This window comes from Macaca fascicularis, chromosome 9 (assembly GCF_037993035.2).
Source record: "Macaca fascicularis isolate 582-1 chromosome 9, T2T-MFA8v1.1".
Taxonomy (NCBI): Eukaryota; Metazoa; Chordata; class Mammalia; order Primates; family Cercopithecidae; genus Macaca; species Macaca fascicularis.
In genome coordinates, this window is record NC_088383.1 from 35,066,844 (window position 1) to 35,088,108 (window position 21,265).

At 36.9% G+C, this 21,265-nt stretch overlaps 1 protein-coding gene across 49 annotated transcripts in view; it reads right to left on the reverse strand.

Moving 5' to 3' along the window:
* Positions 1 to 21,265, reverse strand: part of PARD3 (par-3 family cell polarity regulator) — a 717,421-nt gene that overhangs the window by 205,807 nt on the left and 490,349 nt on the right. For all 49 annotated transcript variants that reach the window (XM_045361920.2, XM_045361921.2, XM_074001408.1 and 46 more), the window contains 2 exons: positions 16,481 to 16,708; positions 3,451 to 3,682 (listed from right to left, as the gene is read on the reverse strand). In XM_045361920.2, coding sequence (XP_045217855.2) covers positions 3,451 to 3,682; positions 16,481 to 16,708 — 460 coding nt within the window. The remainder of the gene's footprint in view (positions 1 to 3,450; positions 3,683 to 16,480; positions 16,709 to 21,265) is intronic.

The window sequence follows — 21,265 nt, forward strand, 5'->3', positions numbered from 1 at the left end:
ATTTAAAACAAGGTCTATCTATTTGACCCTCATATTTAACCAAGCATCATAGACAACCTGCTGGTGTAGGAATAGTGTATGAGTGGGGGTCGCGGGGAGGCAACAGGATGATGAGGGTAGGACAGGATGGTAGAGGGAGGAGAGTCTGTGAGCCTGTTTCTAAAGGAAAATGTATTACTTCCTCAAGCAGACTAAAGAGAATAAGCTCATAGGCTGCTATATTTACCTACAAATCTAGACTCCCAATACCGAATGTCCCTTAGCCTTTTGTTTTCTGAACTACAAGATAGAAAGAAAAGCATCACAGATGCACCCCTGCTTTATACTTCAGACCTGCATGATCCTCCATATGTGAACCCTCTTGCAAACCATACTAAGAAATATATATATGCACATGCATGTTCTGATTAAGCTGTTTAAAAGCAGCACTGCTAAGGAAACCACATCCTAGTTTCCTTAAAAGAACAAAGAGAAAGGAATGGACCAATTTTTAAATCTTACTGTAGTCCCCTATGTTGTTAGGAGAGAGAGAAAAAAAGAAGGAAACGTAAAATAATCAACCTGAGAGTATATTCACCTCAAACAATCAGATCCAGTAGGTATGGAAGGAAGGTAGTTTAAGAGAATGTTTCAAAAAATCTAACAATGCTTTAAGAGTCTTCTCAAAAACTAATGACTACCATCATCGTGTGAAGGAAGGATCAAGAGCCAACATTCAGTAACAAAAAAGCTATTTCCTGTTTAATACATTATTCTGAACTCATATTCAAGGGGCAATATGTGGCAACCCACTGGGAAAGGGCTGGCGCAGCGGTTTGCAATCTGATAGAACCCAGCCATGCCCAGGGGCACTAGACAAGATGCTGCCACTCTGGTCAAAGGTATTTACATTCACTGTGGGGTACTGTGTTGCTCTGCTGGGAGAAGAGCTCTGTTTTGTGGAATTCCATAGACTTCCTGGTGTAAACACTGCACCATGGCAAATTTTCAGCTATCAGCATGATGTCACTAAACACAGGGCTGGGAAAGCTGCACAGTCATCATTATATAGTATTAGCCCTATGTCCATGCCATAAATGCAAATAATGTCAAAAGTAGAGATCACAGTATAGCAAAAATAATTAGGAAGTCATGTATTTTGAGTATTAATTACCTTTGCTTTTTAGATGATGTATTTAATTTTTAATAATGGCTATGTTTGACAACCAGCTTGCAAAGTTTCTAAAAATTGATCAGTTGGCTCTTGCCAGCCAAAGCGGGCCTGACTCCAATATACCACTGATACCACATACCTAAAAAAGTATGACTGTCTGTTATTTTCTTACTAGTCATTCTTAAACACTGAGAGACTATCAGTCTAATTTTTAGTAGCAGAGGGGGAACCTTCAGCCCCTGCACCTGCATATAGAATTTTATTTTCAAGAATATGCACGGTCAACTTCTTTATCATAAAGCTGGCTTTCATTATAGGTTATGGGTACAGGCTATAGATACTGATCTAGAGAAAGCATCATGTAATGCTTGACAGGACTTCTAGAAGAGAGTTGTGTGGTGGTGTTCTTCAAGGTCCCTTAGAAACAATACACATTTCTCCCACACTCTGCTCCTCTGGCCCCAGACAGAAAGCTCTACCACAGGCCTTTCTTCTGGAGTTGCAAGCTACAGAAAAAGATCACTTACAATTAAAGTCATTCTAAGATACTAGAAGTATATTTTTTTATTCCATAACCAGAACAGAGCACTTTATCAGACAAATGTTGGCCAATGAATGAAAACTAACGAGCCGTTAGCTTTCAGTAAGACGTCAGGAGAGCCCCTGGAAGTGAGAATGTGCCACAAGTCTCAGGGGAAGGTTTCTCCCATCTCTAACCCTATAATTTGAAGAAGACAGTAGTACAAATTCCTTCCATGTTAACTGACGGGCAGCAGCCTTATTTCTGTGCACTGTGGAGGTGCCAGTTTATGAGCTGTCAGTCTGCACATACGGAACAAAAAGGCCCTTGGCTAACACAGAAACTGAAATAAAGTGGCAGTTAGAGCAATTTCTTCCTATATGATTCTTGGACACAGAGTATAATGAAGAAACATGATCTGACTGAAAAAGGATTCGAGGGGGAGCCCTATATAAACTAGAAAAACTCTAATGAAAAACTACGAAAATCTCACAGTTCTGAAGCACTGAGAGACAAAACTCTAATCATATTGAAATAAAGTACTGCTCATAGACTAGGCTTTGTGTTAATGTAAGTCTAGAGTTAAATCTCCTTCTTCTATGCACTTAATCAGACATCTACAGAACACATCTGTTGAGCTATGTAGCCTTCAGGCTGGGCCATGGTTCCTCAACTTTCCAGGTCTGACTATCTATAACTCCCTGAGTTATGGAGGTCAATTTCAGGATTGTAAATCAACAAATTCTATGAAAATGAAAACTGTTGTTCGCATTTTGCAATTTAAAAAAAAAGTTTTTTAAAAGGAGGGGATCCATAATGCAGGATAACTACTTTTGGAAAAGTCAAATGGCTGTGCTGTATGTTTTCAATTTTAAACCACCACCTTGATATGTTTAGGGGTTTAATTTATGGAACAATCAAGCAATCTTTATATTTAAGATTAAATGCCCGAATATTATAAATCATCTTAGATGAACGTTTATGGGAGAGCTGCAGTGCAACTTCTGAACAACTTGTCACTTTTATTGTATGGCAATGATTTGTAAAAAATGATATGCTAAGTAATCCTAGAGTATAATTTAGGGGCACAAAAACAACTGTCAAGAAACAGCCAGAGACCACATTTAATGAAATCTTTACAGACTGAAGTAATAAGTATTAAATTAATCAACACAGCTTAATTGAAGCTCTATTTGTAACATTTTTTATTAGACTTGTTATTAATGAACCTTTAAATGCTACCACTAACTTTAGTTCTATGTTTAAATTTAAATAATGAACCATTGTTCACACACAAAAAAAGAACAAACACTGCTTTAATAGCCCTTTGTCTCAATGGGACTTTCACTCTTATGCATAACTAAGATACAGACATGTCCCTCCTACCTCTCAACAATTATTTACATGGTTTGGGAAGATATAATCATTTAGGCTGCTAAAATAGTCTGAAAATACCTAACATGAAATCCGTAACAAAGTAAAAATGAGGTAGGAAAAGATTATACAAGAATTTTGGTTGATCTCAAAGACAATGTTTTCAAATCTGTGTTTTCAGTGCTTTTAATTTATTTATTTTTTTTTTTTTAAGAGAATGGAATGATCTGTTGCCCAGGCTGGATCTGGAATCCTGGGCTCAAGCATTCCTCCCAGCTCAGCCTCCTAAGTAGCTGGGATTACAGGTGTGCACTACTGTGTCCAGTTTTTAGTACTTTTTGCTAAGTTCACACTCCTGTATGTTTAAGGAGATTCGGGTTTGGGATTCTGGGTAAAGACTTACCTGAACATGTCTCCCAAGCCCTTCAGCATTCCCTTCTTGGCTTTCATTTTATCCTTCTCCTTATCTCTATCTTTCTTCTTTTCTTTTCCAGTTTTATCCTTTTTTCTATCAGTCTTATCACCTTTCTCTTGGTTTCCATTCATTTGTCTCTCCAGAGAGTGGGAAGGCTGATCACTGGCTGTGGATACAGACTCTCTCCCTGATCTTGAACTTTCTTCTGTGTCTTCTTCCACTTGGAAGGAAAGAAAAAAAAAATAGGCACACAGTGAACCAATGCAACAAAAATAATAAAGCTAAAATATATTCAAGGACTTTACTTTCCCATACTTTTACTGCAGTATGGCCCTGCCAGCAACATGGATTGCAATGTTGTTTGAGTAGAATTAAAATGGAATATGTGAGGTGGATGCCTCCTATGTGAAGATCGTGTGCCAAGTCAGTAGTAGCAGAGAAGCAGCTTCCTGGTGGGATGCTGATGCACCCACAGAAACACCCTCTAAGAATCAGATTGTACACTACTGGAGGGCCCAGCAAGACCTTGTTATACAGCGCAGACATCTAAGGGTCCCATGTACTATATTTGCAAGATGAAAAGAAAGAAAACAAGCAGCCCTTCCCAAAGTGCTTCCTTTCTTCTTGGGTAAGAATAATGCAGATATACTCTGGCCCCTCACTAATTTGCTGGACTACACCATTCAATGTCAGCACAATGACTTCTTTCCTCAGGCTCCCAACATATCCTGCTGACACAGAAGAGCAGATTATTTTGGCTTATATCTACAACAGATCTGCACAGCCTCTGTAACTTTTCTTCGCATAAGGCCAACCTCAGAAGTAAATGCTACCATATATTCTAATCCTAAACAATCTTGCATGCCTATCTGCATCATGGCAGCTGAACAGAGGTAGAGGGAGCCATGAAAATGAGTAAATCAATAAGCTCACTTCTCTGGACTTTGCAGATAAAAGATCTACTTAGTGATAACAACATTCCATTCCTTGATCCAACACTTCGTAAGCACATGGTCCAAGGACACTTCAATACCCCAAACTTTTTGCAGTTGAAAGAATGACAAGTAACTGAAGTAGGTCTCCACCTACCAAAAGAGCTTTAAACATTTCTCCATTAAGTAAGGAGCAGAAAGGCACATATGAACAGCCACTCTCAGAAATCTTCTTTCGGGACTGGTCAGCTAAGGTTCTCCTCCAAATACAGTGAGAATTATAGGGGCCATACGGTTAATTACTCCGTGAATTCTGAAGTCATTTTTCTTTTTCCAGCATCAACAAAGAAAGTATAGATCAGTATTTCTGAGTTTCTTGTAACAAAGAGCCAAAGAGAATGGTTCGGCCTCTTCCCAAACTTTTGCAAAGAACTGACCTCCAAATCAGGTTAATATATCCTCAGTAAAATTCAGTCCTTCCTCTCCACCAGCAAGGAGCACTTTCATTAGCAATACACAATTATCATGGGTATAATAAGACCAGCTAAAAGGATCCCAGTATCTTAGATTTCTGCTATTAAACCCTCACAAATCTGAAAAGAGACTATCAAATTATGGTACAGCTATGCCCAAGTAACACAGTTGTGTTTTTGTTATTGTTGTTGTTAAAAAGCCAGCTATTTGTCATAATGCAAAAAACAAAGCTCAGAATTTTTTTTATATTTATTTTTTATTTTTTTTGAGACAAAGTCTCGCTCTGTCGTCCAGGCTGGAGTGCAATGATGTGATCTCAACTCACTGCAACCTCCACCTCCTGGGTTCAAGCCATTCTCCGACCTCAGCCTCCTGGGTAGCTGGGATTACAGGTGCCCACCACCATGCCCAGCTAATTTTTTGTATTTTTAGTAGTTTTGTATTTTTAGTAGTAGAATTTCACTATGTTGGCCAGGCTGGTCTTGAACTCCTGACCTCGTGATCCGCCCACCTCGGCCTCCCAAAGTGCTGGGATTACAGGAGTGAGCCACTGCAACCAGACTTTTTTTTTTTTTTTTTTTCTTGAGACGGAGTTTCACTCTGTCACCAGGCTGGAGTGCAGTGGCATGATCTTGGCTCACTGCAATCTCCACCTCTTCAGTTCAAGTGATTCTTCTGCCTCAGCCTCCCAAGTAGCTGGGACTACAGGCATGCGCCACCACACTCAGCTAATTTTTGTATTTTTAGTAGAGACGGGATTTTGCCATGTTGGCCAGGATGGTCTTGATTTCTTGACCTAATGATCCACCAGCCTCGGCCTCCCAAAGGGCTGGGATTACAGGTGTGAGTCACTGTGCCCAGCCCAAGCATATAAATGACTTCAGAAAGGTTAGCCTTCCTCTGTACTGTGAGTTATCTCACTGTAAGCCATTGTCTTCCTCCAAAGGACATGGAGGCTTTTAAGAAAATTTGTTCCTTTTCCTCTCTATTAAGATATAAATAGTAATTGTGCAGGTTTATTAGAAGAAGCCAGTTACAACTAGAAGGACATAGTGAAAATCCATAATCTTGCAAATAATACTGAGTTCAGGCTATAATTTTTTGTGGTGTACACAGAGCAGGGAAAGAATATCCTGGCAACTGGCCCATGGGCTTGCTAATTATGTGTAGCCTTTTCAAACGAGAGCTCCCCCAAAGACTGTAAATACAGCGCAAGCAGGGTTGTAGTGTGTTGCTTAATGCCCTTGAACATGGCTGTGTTCTATCTACTTGTGAACCACTACTTCAACTCTTTGAGATATGGGCGTGGCCACAAATGTGAGATAATTGACCAAATAATTACCGAACAATTCCCAAAAGTTCTCTGGAGCTATGAAAACCTAGGTACCTTGGCACACTCAAGCTAGATAAATGGACGCTAGTGAATTTTGTATAATTCCTGTATGGAAACCTCCTTTCACCTATACTTCCAAAGCCCTTTCTTTGTACAATGTTTTATTATTGCACTTCTCCTATGATATCACGTACATGTCTCCCTCCCATTCTCTAAGCTCTTCAAATGAAGACTGTGGGGCAAACAGCAGCTGCTCATAAATGGCTGTGTAAATGAAAGACTTTTGGTAAGAACTGACTTGTGACTTTATCCTGACCAAACTTTATTTAATTGCCAGGTATCACCATTCCTCTAGCTTTAGAAAAATGCCTACTGTTCTCTCATCAAGCCTGACAAGACTAGCCACAATCTGACTACAGTAATACGAGGTAGGAATGCTCATAGTATTTGGTTTAGCTCTAATTGGTTTCTGGTATATTTTCATGCTATTATTGTTAGTGCTATATGCATCATTTAATAGATTTTGCGACCCTCTACAATGTCTGAAACTATAAACAGAAAAATGAGCTCAATAAATGTAAATGATTTAGTCTTCCACAGCAACCATTATCATAAATCATGAATGGAACGATCAGTAGTGATTCTGTTAGTTTTCTGCCTAATAGTTTTGGCAGAAGTTCAAGGGGCATATGTCGGCTCTTGGCTTGGGAACAGAATAATGGCAGTGCCTTCACAGCTCACTATATGCTGAAGTCATGTTTGTTGCCAATTCTTTTCATATTCAAAATAATTTTCTGGTGTATGTAATGCAACTTATTTTCTAAAGTATGTTAAATAAAGTTAGTATGAAATCATTTATTAGCTTCAGGTTTTGTAACCTCATTTTATAAAATTAACACTCCTACCTCTGTTTCCTGGCCCAAGCCAGAGGACTCTTTAAAATGATACTTGCACATTGGAGGATTCTTTATACTTGTTCTGAACATTCTAGTTTAGATAATACATTATCACAGAAACTCTTCTGGGGGTGTACTGATTTAACTAATCCCTTTGAATGCCAACTAATTAAAAATATTTAGCAATATGTAGCTTCATATGTATAAACATAAGATGTTCTTTTAAAGTACTGAATTATATATACTTCAAATTCTGAAATTATTTGATAGAGAAAAATCTTTATCCTGCTCCTATGCAGAAATATTGTAGTTTTAAAAGCTCAAATAAATTGGTTACACATGCTTAATTTTTGAAAAAAATATACATATTCAAAGTCACTGATATACTAGTCAGATTTTAGGTTTTAAAATAAATCTGTACATTTAATACTAGCTTTATAATTAGGTACATAAAATGTCTTTATTCCCTTAAACTAAGAAAACATATGCATATAAACAATTTTTCAAGTAAGAAAAGTACTAGTAATATATCAGCAATAAATGGCTTGATCTATTGTGTTCAGACAGCAAATTACAAGGTAAGAACTAATCATAAATCTACATTTAGATAATGTACTATTTTAAGTGCTATATACATTTCTTGATTTTTTCTCTTTAATTTTGCTCACTTTGACAGATTATTTGTTTTCCTTTTGCAGAGAGCCCGCACAAAGAGAGATGATTATCTCCTTCCTAACAAACAGAACTTTCTATTTTTGACAACACTTCTGCCTGTTTGAACCTGCTCTATGTACTGAACTACCAGCTACATTTCCATGTGGTCACCTATAAAGACGGGCACTTTCGAGTTTCTTTTTTTAAAGAAGGTAGAGCATGAAGCTGCTTATTTCTCTTTAATGTGGCACAGTCATTCTGCAATTAAGACATACCTAATTACCATGTTTTCAACAGATGCAAATGTAGCTCAATTAAAATTCTAGTCCATGCTACAAATTAAGTCACTCAACTCTGAAAGGTATCATGTTAGGACTGGATCACCAAGAAGTTTGGAAAAGATCAGGCATTTACGTGTTAATGATGATGGAGAAAATGACTTTGGGTTTTCATTGAAGCACAAAGTTCTGCAGCTTCTGCCATAAATAATCTATTTCTATCTAAACTTTACAAACATTTGACGGTCAAGGTTGATTCAAAGCCTCAAGGTCATTAGAGTTTATTTTTTTCCCCCATTGAGAAGTGATGCTACTGTTGATACTGTAATGATTTCTGTTGGCTGCTTATCCAAAATCCATTTCTTCCTTTATTCTTCCTAATAGAACTGAGTCCAGGAATGCAACTTAGCTCCAAGGGGTGAATTCATTATTAAGTTTATGGATGCCATACCCCTGCAGATTTGCCAGTCCAAGGTTATCAGACCAAGAATGGCCCCATTGGACTCAATGGACATATTCCATGCTTAGAGAGAGGGCTCATTCCCTTCTGTTGGACAGGTGTAAGACAGTAAAAGGCCTCTGAGTCCTAAAATTACCCTGTGGATAGCTGAATTATGGAATTATTTTGTGCATAGCTGACTCATGGATAGCGGAGCAGAAGGGGCAGAAAAATGTTGGGTCTTTGGAGAAATCTCCCTGAAGCTACCCAACTCTAGAACTCAAGTTATGCAGGAAAATGTATTTCCTTATTGTTTGAGTTGTTCTGAGTTGCACTTTCTATTACATACAGCTGAAAGCATCTTAAGAGGTATACCACATAAAGCAAGTGTTAGAGCAGCTGTGGAATATCTATTGTGTTATTTGTCCTAAGTGTATAATTTAGCAATAAATATCATTTTAGGTAGCTCTGGCAATTTTACTGGATTTAAATAATTTGTTTAGATTTGCTACTAGATTAAAATGAATTGTTCAATAGGTACAAATAGAGATATACAAAATGAAAATAACCTAGTATTACTTTTTATTTAAAACTCAACAATACTCTCCTCTGAGGGAGAGGCCCCAGGAAGCATCATTAAGTACTCACTGAGCAATTAAATGAAGGACTGAATAAGCAGCCAACAATATGAAGAACTGCCCTTTGTTGCACCCGATTAACTACAAACTACCCTAGTATTAGGAATACTTAATAATAGGAACACAGATTCTTGAGTAATTTACAATTTATATTGAAAGATAAAGGATGAAATGTAAAAATTCTACACAGGATGACTCAGTCTTCACAAGCTATATTCTTAAAACAAAACTTTTAAGTTAAAATGAGACATTCAAAACAGAAAATTTCACTGGATTTAGTAAATCCACCTACCACTACCAATTTCTATTAGTGTTAGGTAAAAAGGTAACAAAACTAAATGAGGACTGGACTTTCAGTCACTGAAAACTGCTGCATAGGAATCAAGAACGTTGGGGACATAAATATTGTTTTTATTTCTTATTTTGGTGGAATACTTTGACTTTGGAAGAGAAAGAAAGATGTAGGAAATGAACAGCTAGTGATACACAGATGGTGTCGAATAACAGGATCTGCTGTTCTGGACTCTGACTTTTAACATTAGAATGATGAGCTCTTGGCAGCAGAAAAACTTAGCTTTTTCTGAAAACCAAAAAAAAAAAAAATAAAACCACACACACACAAAGCTGGCATGAAACAGGAAGACTTTAGAGCTTTTAGACTAATACATGGGATGAGAATAATAACTGATATGATGAAGACTGTGAGAAGGTAAAAAGCTATGAAGGAATCAGGTGACATTTATTAGTGATATTGTAGAGTGGTTTCAGCAACTGGGAGAAAGTTCAAATAGATGACTCCTCAGACACTCTACTCTAAAAATAGCTTTATTTCATTTTTAAGAAACCTTTCAATATATGTGGGTGAAAGAAAAAAACAATAGAATCACTCTTTTAAAGAGTTATTACCAAAAACCTTTCTTCACTTTTACTTGACATTCTAAACTTCTCTTTAACCCACTCCCACCCCAAAGGAAGCAGGTAAAATGCTCCCACAGATAATGGTAGAATGTCACCTACATTATCCCTCCCTTCCCAAGACAATGTTGCAGAGCAGTCACAATGAGGGTCACACCCTCAATTTTCTGAACCTTTGCAAATTCGCTTTTAGTGTCCAATTGATTTTAACATTCAAATGATGGCCCACAGTGGATGCTGTTTTCTGTCCATGGGGACAATTTAAAATGAAGCCGAAGGCTTTTTAAAAACCAATTCTGACTGAAAGGGCTGGCTACACAATCGAAATGACAGCATTCCTAACCCTACATTTGGAATTGCCACTAAGAATTTTATTTTAATCGAGGAGTGAGCTTAACATACACAACATCTGTTTGAACAACATGCAAACTATTATTTATGGTCAAAGAAAGAGATTTCAGGCCACTGCTCAGACTCTTTTAAGTGAAACACAAAAATTAACAGCACAAAAATGTTTCAAGATTATAAAATAGTGAATGGCTAGCAATGCTTTATTTTGCTTTTGTGTGTGTGAGCAATCAGAATGCTTGCTCCCCAAAAGCGAGTGTTCTTAACTACCATGAAACATAATCTATATTGAGTGATCCACAAAAATTTCCTGATGTTAAAAAAATACTTTATACTAAAAAGTCTCGGATGCACTGTGTAGAATCAGCTGGAGCTTGAGAAAAACCAGATTGTCAGGGAAAAGTTTCTTGAAGAAGGAAGATGACAGTATAATATACACACATTAGAGGGTTGGGGGAGAAAGAAGATACACCTCATGAAGCGTGCACCGCATGGCATGGGCAACAGTAAGCACGGACACTTGCTTACTGTTGGTATGACAGGAACCTACATCTTAAACCTCACTCCTCACTATGCTCTCACTTGCCCCATACGCACCAACCTAACAGAACTACTGTAGCCCAGAGATGGCTCCCCATTCCCTATGTTCCATATTTCTCCGTGCATCCAGTTGAAGACTCTCAAGCAGTAACACTCAACTCAGCCAATACCTCTCTTCTGGAAATCTCCTCCTCTATTTTCCTCTCCTCCCTAATTCCACATCAGCTGGGCACCCCTACACCACCCCCTCCCCAGGGTCACACTAACCTACACTCTACCATGGAACTGAACCACACTCCTTATCAAGTGCTCATTTATCCACTGGGTTGAATCATCGCTCAACCCTGAGCCCTTAGGAACTAATAGCCTAAATATCAGACTTTAGGTATATACTTCAATACTTTGCAGTAGTTTTAGCACAATGGGCTTTCCTGTTTGGAAGTGTGTTTCATATTCTAGAAAAACCACAGGACTGAGAACTAGAAGACATGTATTCTAAGATTCAGTTCCTCAGTGTAATCTTAGTCAAATATATAAATATTATTTCCTCTTAAAAAATGGGGCCTGGTGCAGTGGCTCATGTCTGTAATCTCAGCACTTTGGGAGGCCAAGGTTGGCAGATCACGAGGTCAGGAATTCAAGACTAGCCTGGCCAACATGGTGAAACCCCGTCTTTACTAAAAAATACAAAAATTAGCTGGGCATGGTGGCATATTCCTGTAATTCCAGTTATTCGGGAGGCTGAGGTAGAAGAATTGCTTGAATGAGGACCTGGGAGTTGGAGGTTGCAATGAGCCAAGACTGTGCCACTGCATTCCAGCCTGGGCTACAGAGAGAGACTCTTTCTAAAAAAAAAAAAAAGTTATAAATGAGGATTGTATCATTCAAACACTTCACTTCAGATGTGAATATTCATTGCACTTTCTGCTAAGTTACATTTTATCTAGAAAAAGAAATGTAAGGAATACTTTCGGTTATTTCACAACCATACACCCACACTATGATCAGAAACCTCCTAAAAATTAATCAAAGCTCCTTTTCTTAAACTGCAGGTTAAGTATATGTATTATTTTATTAGCATAAAATGATGTGATAGGTTATTCTTAGCATTTCAGAACAAGTATTTTTATAGATCAACATCCAATTATCCACTAAAACAGATTAACAAATAGGAAATAGACTTAGTTTGCATTATTTTTGCTGAAATAGGTGGTGATGAAAGGTGGCTAGAAGTGAGTAGAATGCTGAGAGTAGAAAATCTGAGATATCAAATGCAATATGTTATTTCATAGCTAATAAAACAATAACGAAATTCCCCTGGAAACTTTCGTATTAGTTGATTTAATAACGTAAATTCAGTTTCTTCAAATTTCATACTGAAAACCTAAATTACGTGTATTTTGGAGCAGTGCTTTTCTCCTACCTCCTAATAAGAGCTCTACAGGAAAGTATGCAAGCTACCATCTTCATGTTTGAAGATAATGCCTTCATGTTTGCAAGGCACAAAGTTTGTCACATTTAAAATTCTGAACTTGAATCTATCTTAAAATCAATAGGTACAATTAGTAGGAGATATTTAGTTTTGCTGTTTCACTTCCTCAACCTTATCAAAGAGCTGTTTCAAAACTGAGTGCAGGGCTTACAATTTCTGGTAACTTCTAATTATGAAAAAGTAGAATTAATGTATTTTTTAAAAGAAAACAAAGCAATCTTACTGCATGCATTTTCTTGGTAGCAATAGAAACTGATTTATCACGGGGAAAGTAGAAGTCACTTGCTGAGAGCCAGGCTGGGTATGTAATTTGCATAGAAGAGGGAGCAGATTGTCAATGCCCTGACCTGTCAAACACAGGTAGGGCCTCAGAGATAATGGGTCCCAGAATACAAAGCTCCATCTTGATCCAGACAGACGCACACAACATGGAGATGCCAGATGGATTAAATGAGAGACAAAAATGCTGGCTTCTGCCATCTCCACAGGAAGAATGCAAGTGCTGCAGAAGATGACAGTTACCAGATACCACCTGGATCCCACCCCAGTCTCTTGGCCCCATTGCTGTGCCCATGCCATGATTTCCACACTGCTGAGAAGAGGCCAGCCTGTTCAGTGCCATGAATACAGTCACTGGGGAGGGGCTCGACCCAACTGACAAGAGCAATCAGCCATGCCTACGCCTACGTGTCTCACTTGTGAAGAGGAAAAGTGCCACATGATGGTAGAAACCAGAGCCTGCAGCATGGTGGAAGGAGCTCTCTGTTCCTGCTGACCTCCATAACCAGCTTTTACACGATGGCTCAGTCTCTAGCCACACGTTTCCAGGGTGCACTGCATCCTCAGGAAATGTCCCGTGTGACAAAAAGACCGTCTGCCTAGACGACGGTCCTCTTTTCAGATCCAGGTTCAAGGGGGATGTGGCTTTTTAATTTCTATGGGCAGCTGTAACTGAGTCAGACCATCGGGACAAGAAAGAACCCACTTCTCCTGAGGCCCACTTAGCACAGACAATGGAGGATGTTGGACATGCAGCCAGGGGACACACAGCTAAGGGACAAGCCCAGAAAGGCAAAAATGCAGGAGCACAGCCACGGAGACAGCAAGTCCAGAGACCTGGCTGTGCAAGTTCACAGGGCAGATCCTGAAAATGGTGTGGTTAGGAAACCGAAGGAGGGCTCACAAAGCCAGCCTTCTTTCCAAAGCTGGAGGCAGAAAGTGCCTTTGCATCTTCAGTTTTACATAAGCTGATAGCCTAATGACCACCAGAAGTAACACCACGTTTGATAGACAATTTTTTTTAAAGAAAAACAAAGAGCTTGCTGAGGTATTGAAGATCTAGTAGATACAAGGTCCAGTGTGGGATACCTCACTCACCCACTCATCGATTTGGCAGACATTCATTGAATTCTATGATTTGCCAAGCTTTGTGTTTGGTAAAGCAAGATGAAAACAGATAGGGTGTTTTCATATGGGCCTCGCAGAAGGTGAGGGGGTTAGCACGCCAGATGTAGGGCAGTGAGGGGGTACATAGAATCATGGAATGTTAAACTAGGAGGGACTCTGGGAACCATCTAAACCATCTAAGCCAGAACTTTTACAACTTTTTCCTAAATACTCAAAGACACCCTTTTTAAAAACTAAAATTTACAAAGGATCTCCATGTACAGAAGTGATTAAAACAACTGTCAAGGTTGGTGGGGGGCGGGAGAGGGCAGGGGAAGGAGACGCTGGTGGCCTTTCCCACTCTCCAAATCCACCGAGGTACTGCTCCTGACCAGAGATCACAACACACCAATTGAAAGTCAATGATCTAGTCCAAATCTTCAGTTTTACAAATGAAGAAATTAAAGCTCAAGCAGTTGAAGTTTGGACTAAAATCCCAAATTACTTAGAAGAATGTAGATGAGGATGCAAGTCACCTGAATTCCACTTTCGTGCTCATTCCACCCTATAAACACAATTTCAACGACCAAAATTGGAAAAGTTTGGAATTTACAATAGTTGCCTTTCATTTGCCATAGGAAAAGTTCATAAAACTGTTATGCAAAAAATAATAAAAACAGGACTGTTGAAAAATACGACATTCGGTGGTTGTAGGTGCAGTGTGTTTTAGGGCACCTGCCACACGTATATTTCCCAGGTCTTGTCCAGAACTTTATATTTGGTTTGCAAATTGTAATTTGTCTATCCATGTGTTTCATTTCACTTTTTTTCTCTAAAGGACAGATACATGAACAAACTTTAATATATGTTATTTCTCATTTTAAGAAAAATAAGTTTACATAGGGACAAAATCAGATGTCCACGTTGGTGGGACACTCTGAAGGCCATCTCTACAGAATTAAAAATATACCTTATATTCATATGTATTCTATCCCATTACATTTGATATGAGTGACATATTGTAAGAGCAAACTGCATTTTTTAAGGAAAATTAAATAACATTTTAACCAGAACAACAAAAAAGTTCAAAAGCATCACAAATTGTAGATACTTAAAAAATATATATCGAGGGGCCAAAGCATAGTAATTTTTGATTAAATATACACCCGAGATAGAAGCAAGCGCTATAATTGTCAAGTAATATTGATTAGGATGGCAAGGAACCATTATTACAAAGGGAAAAAACTCAATAGACTCGAAAGTTCATATGACTCAGGATCTTGGAGACCAGGTTTGGCAGCAAAAATAGGAAATATGCTCTTCATCCTGTAAGAATGGGCTGCATACATTTGTAATCACTGGCTGATCATAGTGAAAAAACTGTCTGGATTTAGATGGAGAATCAGGCGGAGGTGGAGAGAAGTGTAGCCAGTCCTCAAAGTTATGCTTTGCATATTACGTTATGACAGAAATATTCATCTTCTCAAATGCATTATATGTATAAGCAAAATACGTAAGTTTTTCCTTATTCTCAAAATGTGATATTTGTTACTTAAAACTCTTCTTCCCACAAAAGTCTTTCTTAGGTATATGTGATAGAAGTGGTCCACTCAAATGTTGAATTGCAAGTAATTTACAATCCACACACATTATCTCTGGTCTCTGCTTTAGCTTTATTCTGTGGTCCCTCCAACTATTCTTACAATAGTTTGATAGATGAGTCACATTTGAGGTTAAAACACTAAAAGGTAAATTAGTAGTTATGAACAATATAAGATAATCAACAATTTTCACTGTTAGGACTCCTAAGCCATTTTGCTTCTTAGTAAATATATCAGTAGAGTTTTTCCATTATTTTTTAATAGAATGGTTACTTTAATATAATAAATGTTTAATTCTCTGGAAGGATATATTTGTACCTATCTATAAATTTATTTTTTCTTCAATAAAGCACGGAAAATATTCATATTAACCTTTGACTTTTAATAATCTTGGTTTTAAACATTTTGCAATTTCAAAATATACACACACAAATATAGCTTGCTAGTTATAGGAAAGCAAGAGTAATTCCTGAAAGCAAAACAAAAACGTGTTTTTAAGATCACAGATTATTACAGATATTCAATGGAGACATCCTATAGGGATACTACAAAGCAGTGGTTTTCAAACATTTTGCTCTCAGGATGACTTTATACCCCCCAAAATTATTAAGCACTCTAAATAACCTTTTTGTATGTGGATTATATCTAGCAACACGTACTGAATTAAAACCGGGAAAGTTTGAAAATATTACTTTTTAAAAACAAGCAGCTTCGTGTTAACAAAAATTACATTTTTACCAAAAAATACATATATTCCAAAAGAAGTGAGAACACTGGCACTGTTAAATATTTTTTCAAAATTTTTAGTTTAATATTGGCCTATAAGACGGATTCTCATATCTGCTTCTGCATTCAATCTAATGTAGTATTACATGACATGTGGCCTCCAGAAAACCCCAATGTATACTTATAAAAGAATGTGAGTAAAGGGCAAATAATATCGTCTTCTTATTATGAAATAAGAGATTATTAGACCTCAGAGATCTCAGAGATTCCCCTGAAGAGTCTTAGGAAACCCCCAGGGCTCCCTGGAGCTCACTTTAAGAAATAGAGTCATTTTAATTGTTACTCTTTCAGCCATTATAAACTTACAGGTCTCCATGCCTTCATCATCATCATCTACCACGGGTTTATCATAAGATTTGTCGATGGCAGCTCTGAAGCTCTCATTGCATCCCCTGCCTCTGATTATCCGTGGCCGTGGGCGATGGAAAGGAATATCCCCATTCAAAGTCACCTCGGCAACTGCGGTCTGCAGACTCTCTAATGAGCTTGACTTTTTCAGACCCAGGGAAGGACCCACATCTCTGCTGGGAGAACCTGGGAGATTTACAAAAAAACGTGTTAGTGTGAATTAGTGAAAATTATGTACCTGAATATGCACTGTGGAAAACTTCAGGTACATAACAATTATTTGCTCAATGATGAGTTCTGGAATGTGGATGGAAAAGACAAAGAATAAATGAAGCAATAGTTGCTAATTTTTATTTTTCCCAAATTTATATTAGACTTGGTCTATTTTCTCTCTTTGCATTAGGAAAACCTCTAAGTCATTACTTTTAAAAAAACATTTCAACAGGTGAAACTGTTGTCAAATCGTTTTGCTCCAGTAATAGAAATAATCTAAAAGAACCAGAATAACCTGCAAGCTCCTTTGAAAAGCAAGGGAAGATGAGAAGAAGGATAAGGTAAACAACCAAGAATAAGTTTTGCACTTAATTAAAACCTTTTTTTGGCAATTTAAAATTACTTAAAACAGAAGTTAGACATGCACATCAATCTGCTCTGTCAAGTCTCTTCCTTGCTAAAGTGCAGACTCACAACACTGCATAAGGAGTAAGACCACGGGGGCCGACATGTCACCAAAACAATTAGGGCAACCTGGCAGCAGGTTGGGAAATATGGATATTCCATAGAAAGAGTAACACAAGCTTTGAACAGAAACAGATTATGTAAGGCCTCTCTCCCAGAAGGAAATAAAAAAGGAGAGACTGGATATGAGTACTTCTAGCTCTAGGCCTGGGAATAATACGTTTGAAAAACAGGTGATGGAAAGAAGAAAGACAACTTAGCAATTAACAAGAACATTTCATGAGGATGACAGGGACAAATTCCGGGAATTAAAAATTTGGCTCTATTTCCTGAGGATCTAGGGCAGAAGGACCCGAAATAATACCAGTAGTGCCAAGCTGTGGAAGGCAATCAAAACTGATTTCTTTAACCAGGTAAGACAGCCTCATCTATCACTGCCTGACCTGACACTCAAAGGTAGACTAATTTAGCTTCTGGATGACTGAAATGCCAGCTCTGCACCACCACTTGGGCAATCCAGGTTACAGAACTGGTTCTTCATGTATACTATTAAAAAAGACAGGTGAAAAAAATAGAGGGTAGGAGAAACAAAATAGTTTATCTCTGCATGGGGTCATCAGCCCATATGTTGATCATGTTATTACCCAGAAGACAAATAGTTGTGACACAGGCTTTTCACAGCTCAGAAAATAAAATAGAATTAAAATTACACTGAAAGACTCAAAACAAAAATTAACTTTTTAAGATTCATTGAGGTTAAATGAAGCTGTTTTAGGTAAGAATAGATATGTTTAAAATGTTGCACAAACAGGAAGGCAAACACATGATTCTAATGAAGAAATAATACTCCACAAATTGTTGTGCTGGAAATAAAAAGATGTCATATTTAGCTTTCTCAATGCGGGTTTGTCTATGTTTCTTTATTTTATGACAAAAGTTCATGAGATTTATTTCTTTCAATGAGATCAATCTTACTTTTTCTCTGGGTAGCACTACAATTTTTGATAACTGTATTTTCTAAATTACTCATAAAATTCATGTCACGGGAAGGAAAACGAATTTTGTTCCAAAAACCTACATAATAAGAAATCAAGGAATCAAAAAGAATGGGAAAAGATCATTCCTGGGCAGGGATATCTACCTTTATAGTTCCTAGAATTTGCACTGGAAAGATCTTTTTGTGAATAAATGCCTATCAGTTTTCATAATTTACCAGCTATATTTGGGTTCTATAAACACGTATTAGGCAAATATTTGGTGCTTTCTTGGGTTTATTAAGGATATGTGTATGTGTGTATGTATTTGTATGGGAGTATATATCATGAATAAAGATTTCATGCTTCCAGAAAGAATTCTCATAAAAACACCATGTATATATATTAAGCTTTTCTTTATGTAAAGTTAGCTGAGATTTTACTTAGTGTACTGAGAGCAATAAAAACTTAAATAATGAATTTCAGGAATGGCATTAGTGTTCATTAAAACTGAGTGTCCCTACAGGCAAACTTGGAAAGAAAAACAAAGGTCAAAGTATAATTCAATAAATGATAATTGTGTAAGTTCTATTCAGCACTTACCTACCTATTCATTTCCCTAAATTGAAAACATTCTGAAATAACCTTTTGGCAAAATGTTGATCACTGTGGATGGTGGGCCCTGAGTTTGTGGAAGGTCAATCAACTACTCTCTGTATATTTACGTAGAGATGAAAACTTTTATAATAAAAAAATATACAAAATGTCAATTATCTACAACTTCTGAATCTGTAACACAGATCAGCAAACCGAGAATCAAATGTGGAAAATTTTACTGGAACACAGCCATGCCCATGTATTTACATATTGTCTATGGCTACTTTCATTCAACAATGGTAGAATGTAAAAGCTGCAACAGAGACCTAAAATATTTACCATCTGTTCCTTTACAGAAAGAGCTTGCTAACTTTCGATTTATAACATGAGCAACATACATTTTAGTACTATATTTGACCAAGAAACTATAACAAAGATTTTGAATGATATGTTAGGATTTCTCAATGAAGTTATTAAAATCCCTAATACATTGATTCAGTCAAGTGCCTTTAGAAAAAAATTAGAAGGATTCCCTAACAATACAAACTTAGCATTTTACTAGTAATGAAAATTGAAAAAGTCTTTCTGTATGTAAAATACATGCAAAAGATTGTCTTTATCTACACCATAAAAATCAGTATCTTTTGTCTTAATTTTAAAACAGTATTTTAAGCTCTTACTTTACACAAATCTTTTAGGTCATTAGCATACTTTGCTAATCTTTATATTTCAAGAATGAAACCATTAGAAATCCAATTCTCTTATACCTCTTCTCCCTTGTTATAATTTGGGGAGAAATATTTATCCCCAAAATATGATACAGGATTCCTAAATCTGGAAGAAAAACAAAAAGAGGGAAATCATAATCATACTATTTTCCTAGATCTGGTTTTTATTCCTACTTAGTAATATCCCTGTTGCCGGGAGAGGGAGAGGGAGAGGAAGAGGGATAGGGAGAGGGAGAGGGAGAAGGAGGAGAGGGAGAGAGAGGAAGGAAGGGAGGGAGGGAGGTCTTTTGCAAGGGGCAGAGGGAAATATAATTCAATTTTCATTATGAAAGGCTTATGGCTAGGTTAGACAGATGCTCAATGCTAAGATGCCACTATGATTCTCCCAAAAACCTTTGGACTAATCTATAAAATCATAATCTTTCTTGAAAAGTCAAGTGAAGTGACGAAAGAAAGATAAGTGAAAATCTTTTCACCATCTAATATTAGAGGACAGGGACATAATAAAATATCTACTTTAGGTATTTTATTCATTTAGATGTAAAATCAACAGACCAAATATTTTGATATCTTTGTAACAACTTTTTGCCCCAAGATTTTCTAATTTAATTTGGTAGAATAGACTGCACAAAGTGCAAAAAAAAAAAAATCTTTTTCTCTAGAATCTAACACTTTAAAACACAAAAGCACAGTCTGATTTTTGATTAGACTATACAATCTGCCTTGAAACTTATGTAATGACTTTCCATGAAAGTTATCTAATGCATTGAGTTATAACTTGTATATCATTCTGTTGTAGATCACAATAAACTGTCCTTTTCCTTATAGTAGCTGTGAGTTGGTTAAATTAGGTATTTTTCTTATTTTACCTAACTGACATTGTATATGAAGTCAGGTCCTTTAACCTGAACAGCTCAATTTGGTTTTTATGACTCTTTAGTCGGATCGGGGTTGTTGCTTGAAAAGTATGAAATACTGCTAACTCTAAAAACTACTATTTCACATATGTGAACTATCCCATAACATTTCTCTTTAGCTCTGATTCAATAAACTTTAGGTTTCATAAGAACAACAAACAACTGAGTAAGGGCTAAGGCTACAGTTAATTGCCTCGCAATACAGTTAATCTTATGATTTATTAGATGTATTTTTTACGACCTATCTTATACTCCACTGAATATAACTCCAACCATGTCCACAATAATTTTTACATATATATGTGGGATATACATTTTTTAAGCACGCTAAAACTAATTTACTACTGCAGGTTAAAAAGGCAAATTGAAGCTAATTAGTGCTAAGTAGTGTAACTACATCATACTGGATACAGATTAAAACACTATTCCAAACTTATGTCATAAATGGTCAATTATACAAAACACGTTAACTACACTTAAAAGACTTTCCTGTGATTACTGTCATACAATAATAACATAAAAAGCAAAATCGATGACTATAATACAATCCCAATTCAATATAATCCATTGTTTCTATGGAACAATTTAACAGTATTTTAGAAGTAATGAATTTAGAACAAGCTCACAAAGTTAAGATACGAAGCCATATGCATTATATAGTCTAATACAATGTCAGGTTAACTATAAGCTAATTCCAGCATCAATAAAAAGAATAAGCCTTTCTGAATGACTAATGATAGCAATACCGGACGTTGTCCTACAATGAAAAATATTTATATTAGCACTACTATCTTTCAAATCAAAATCACCACTCTGAGAATCACTTTTGGGATGTTAACCTAGACATCA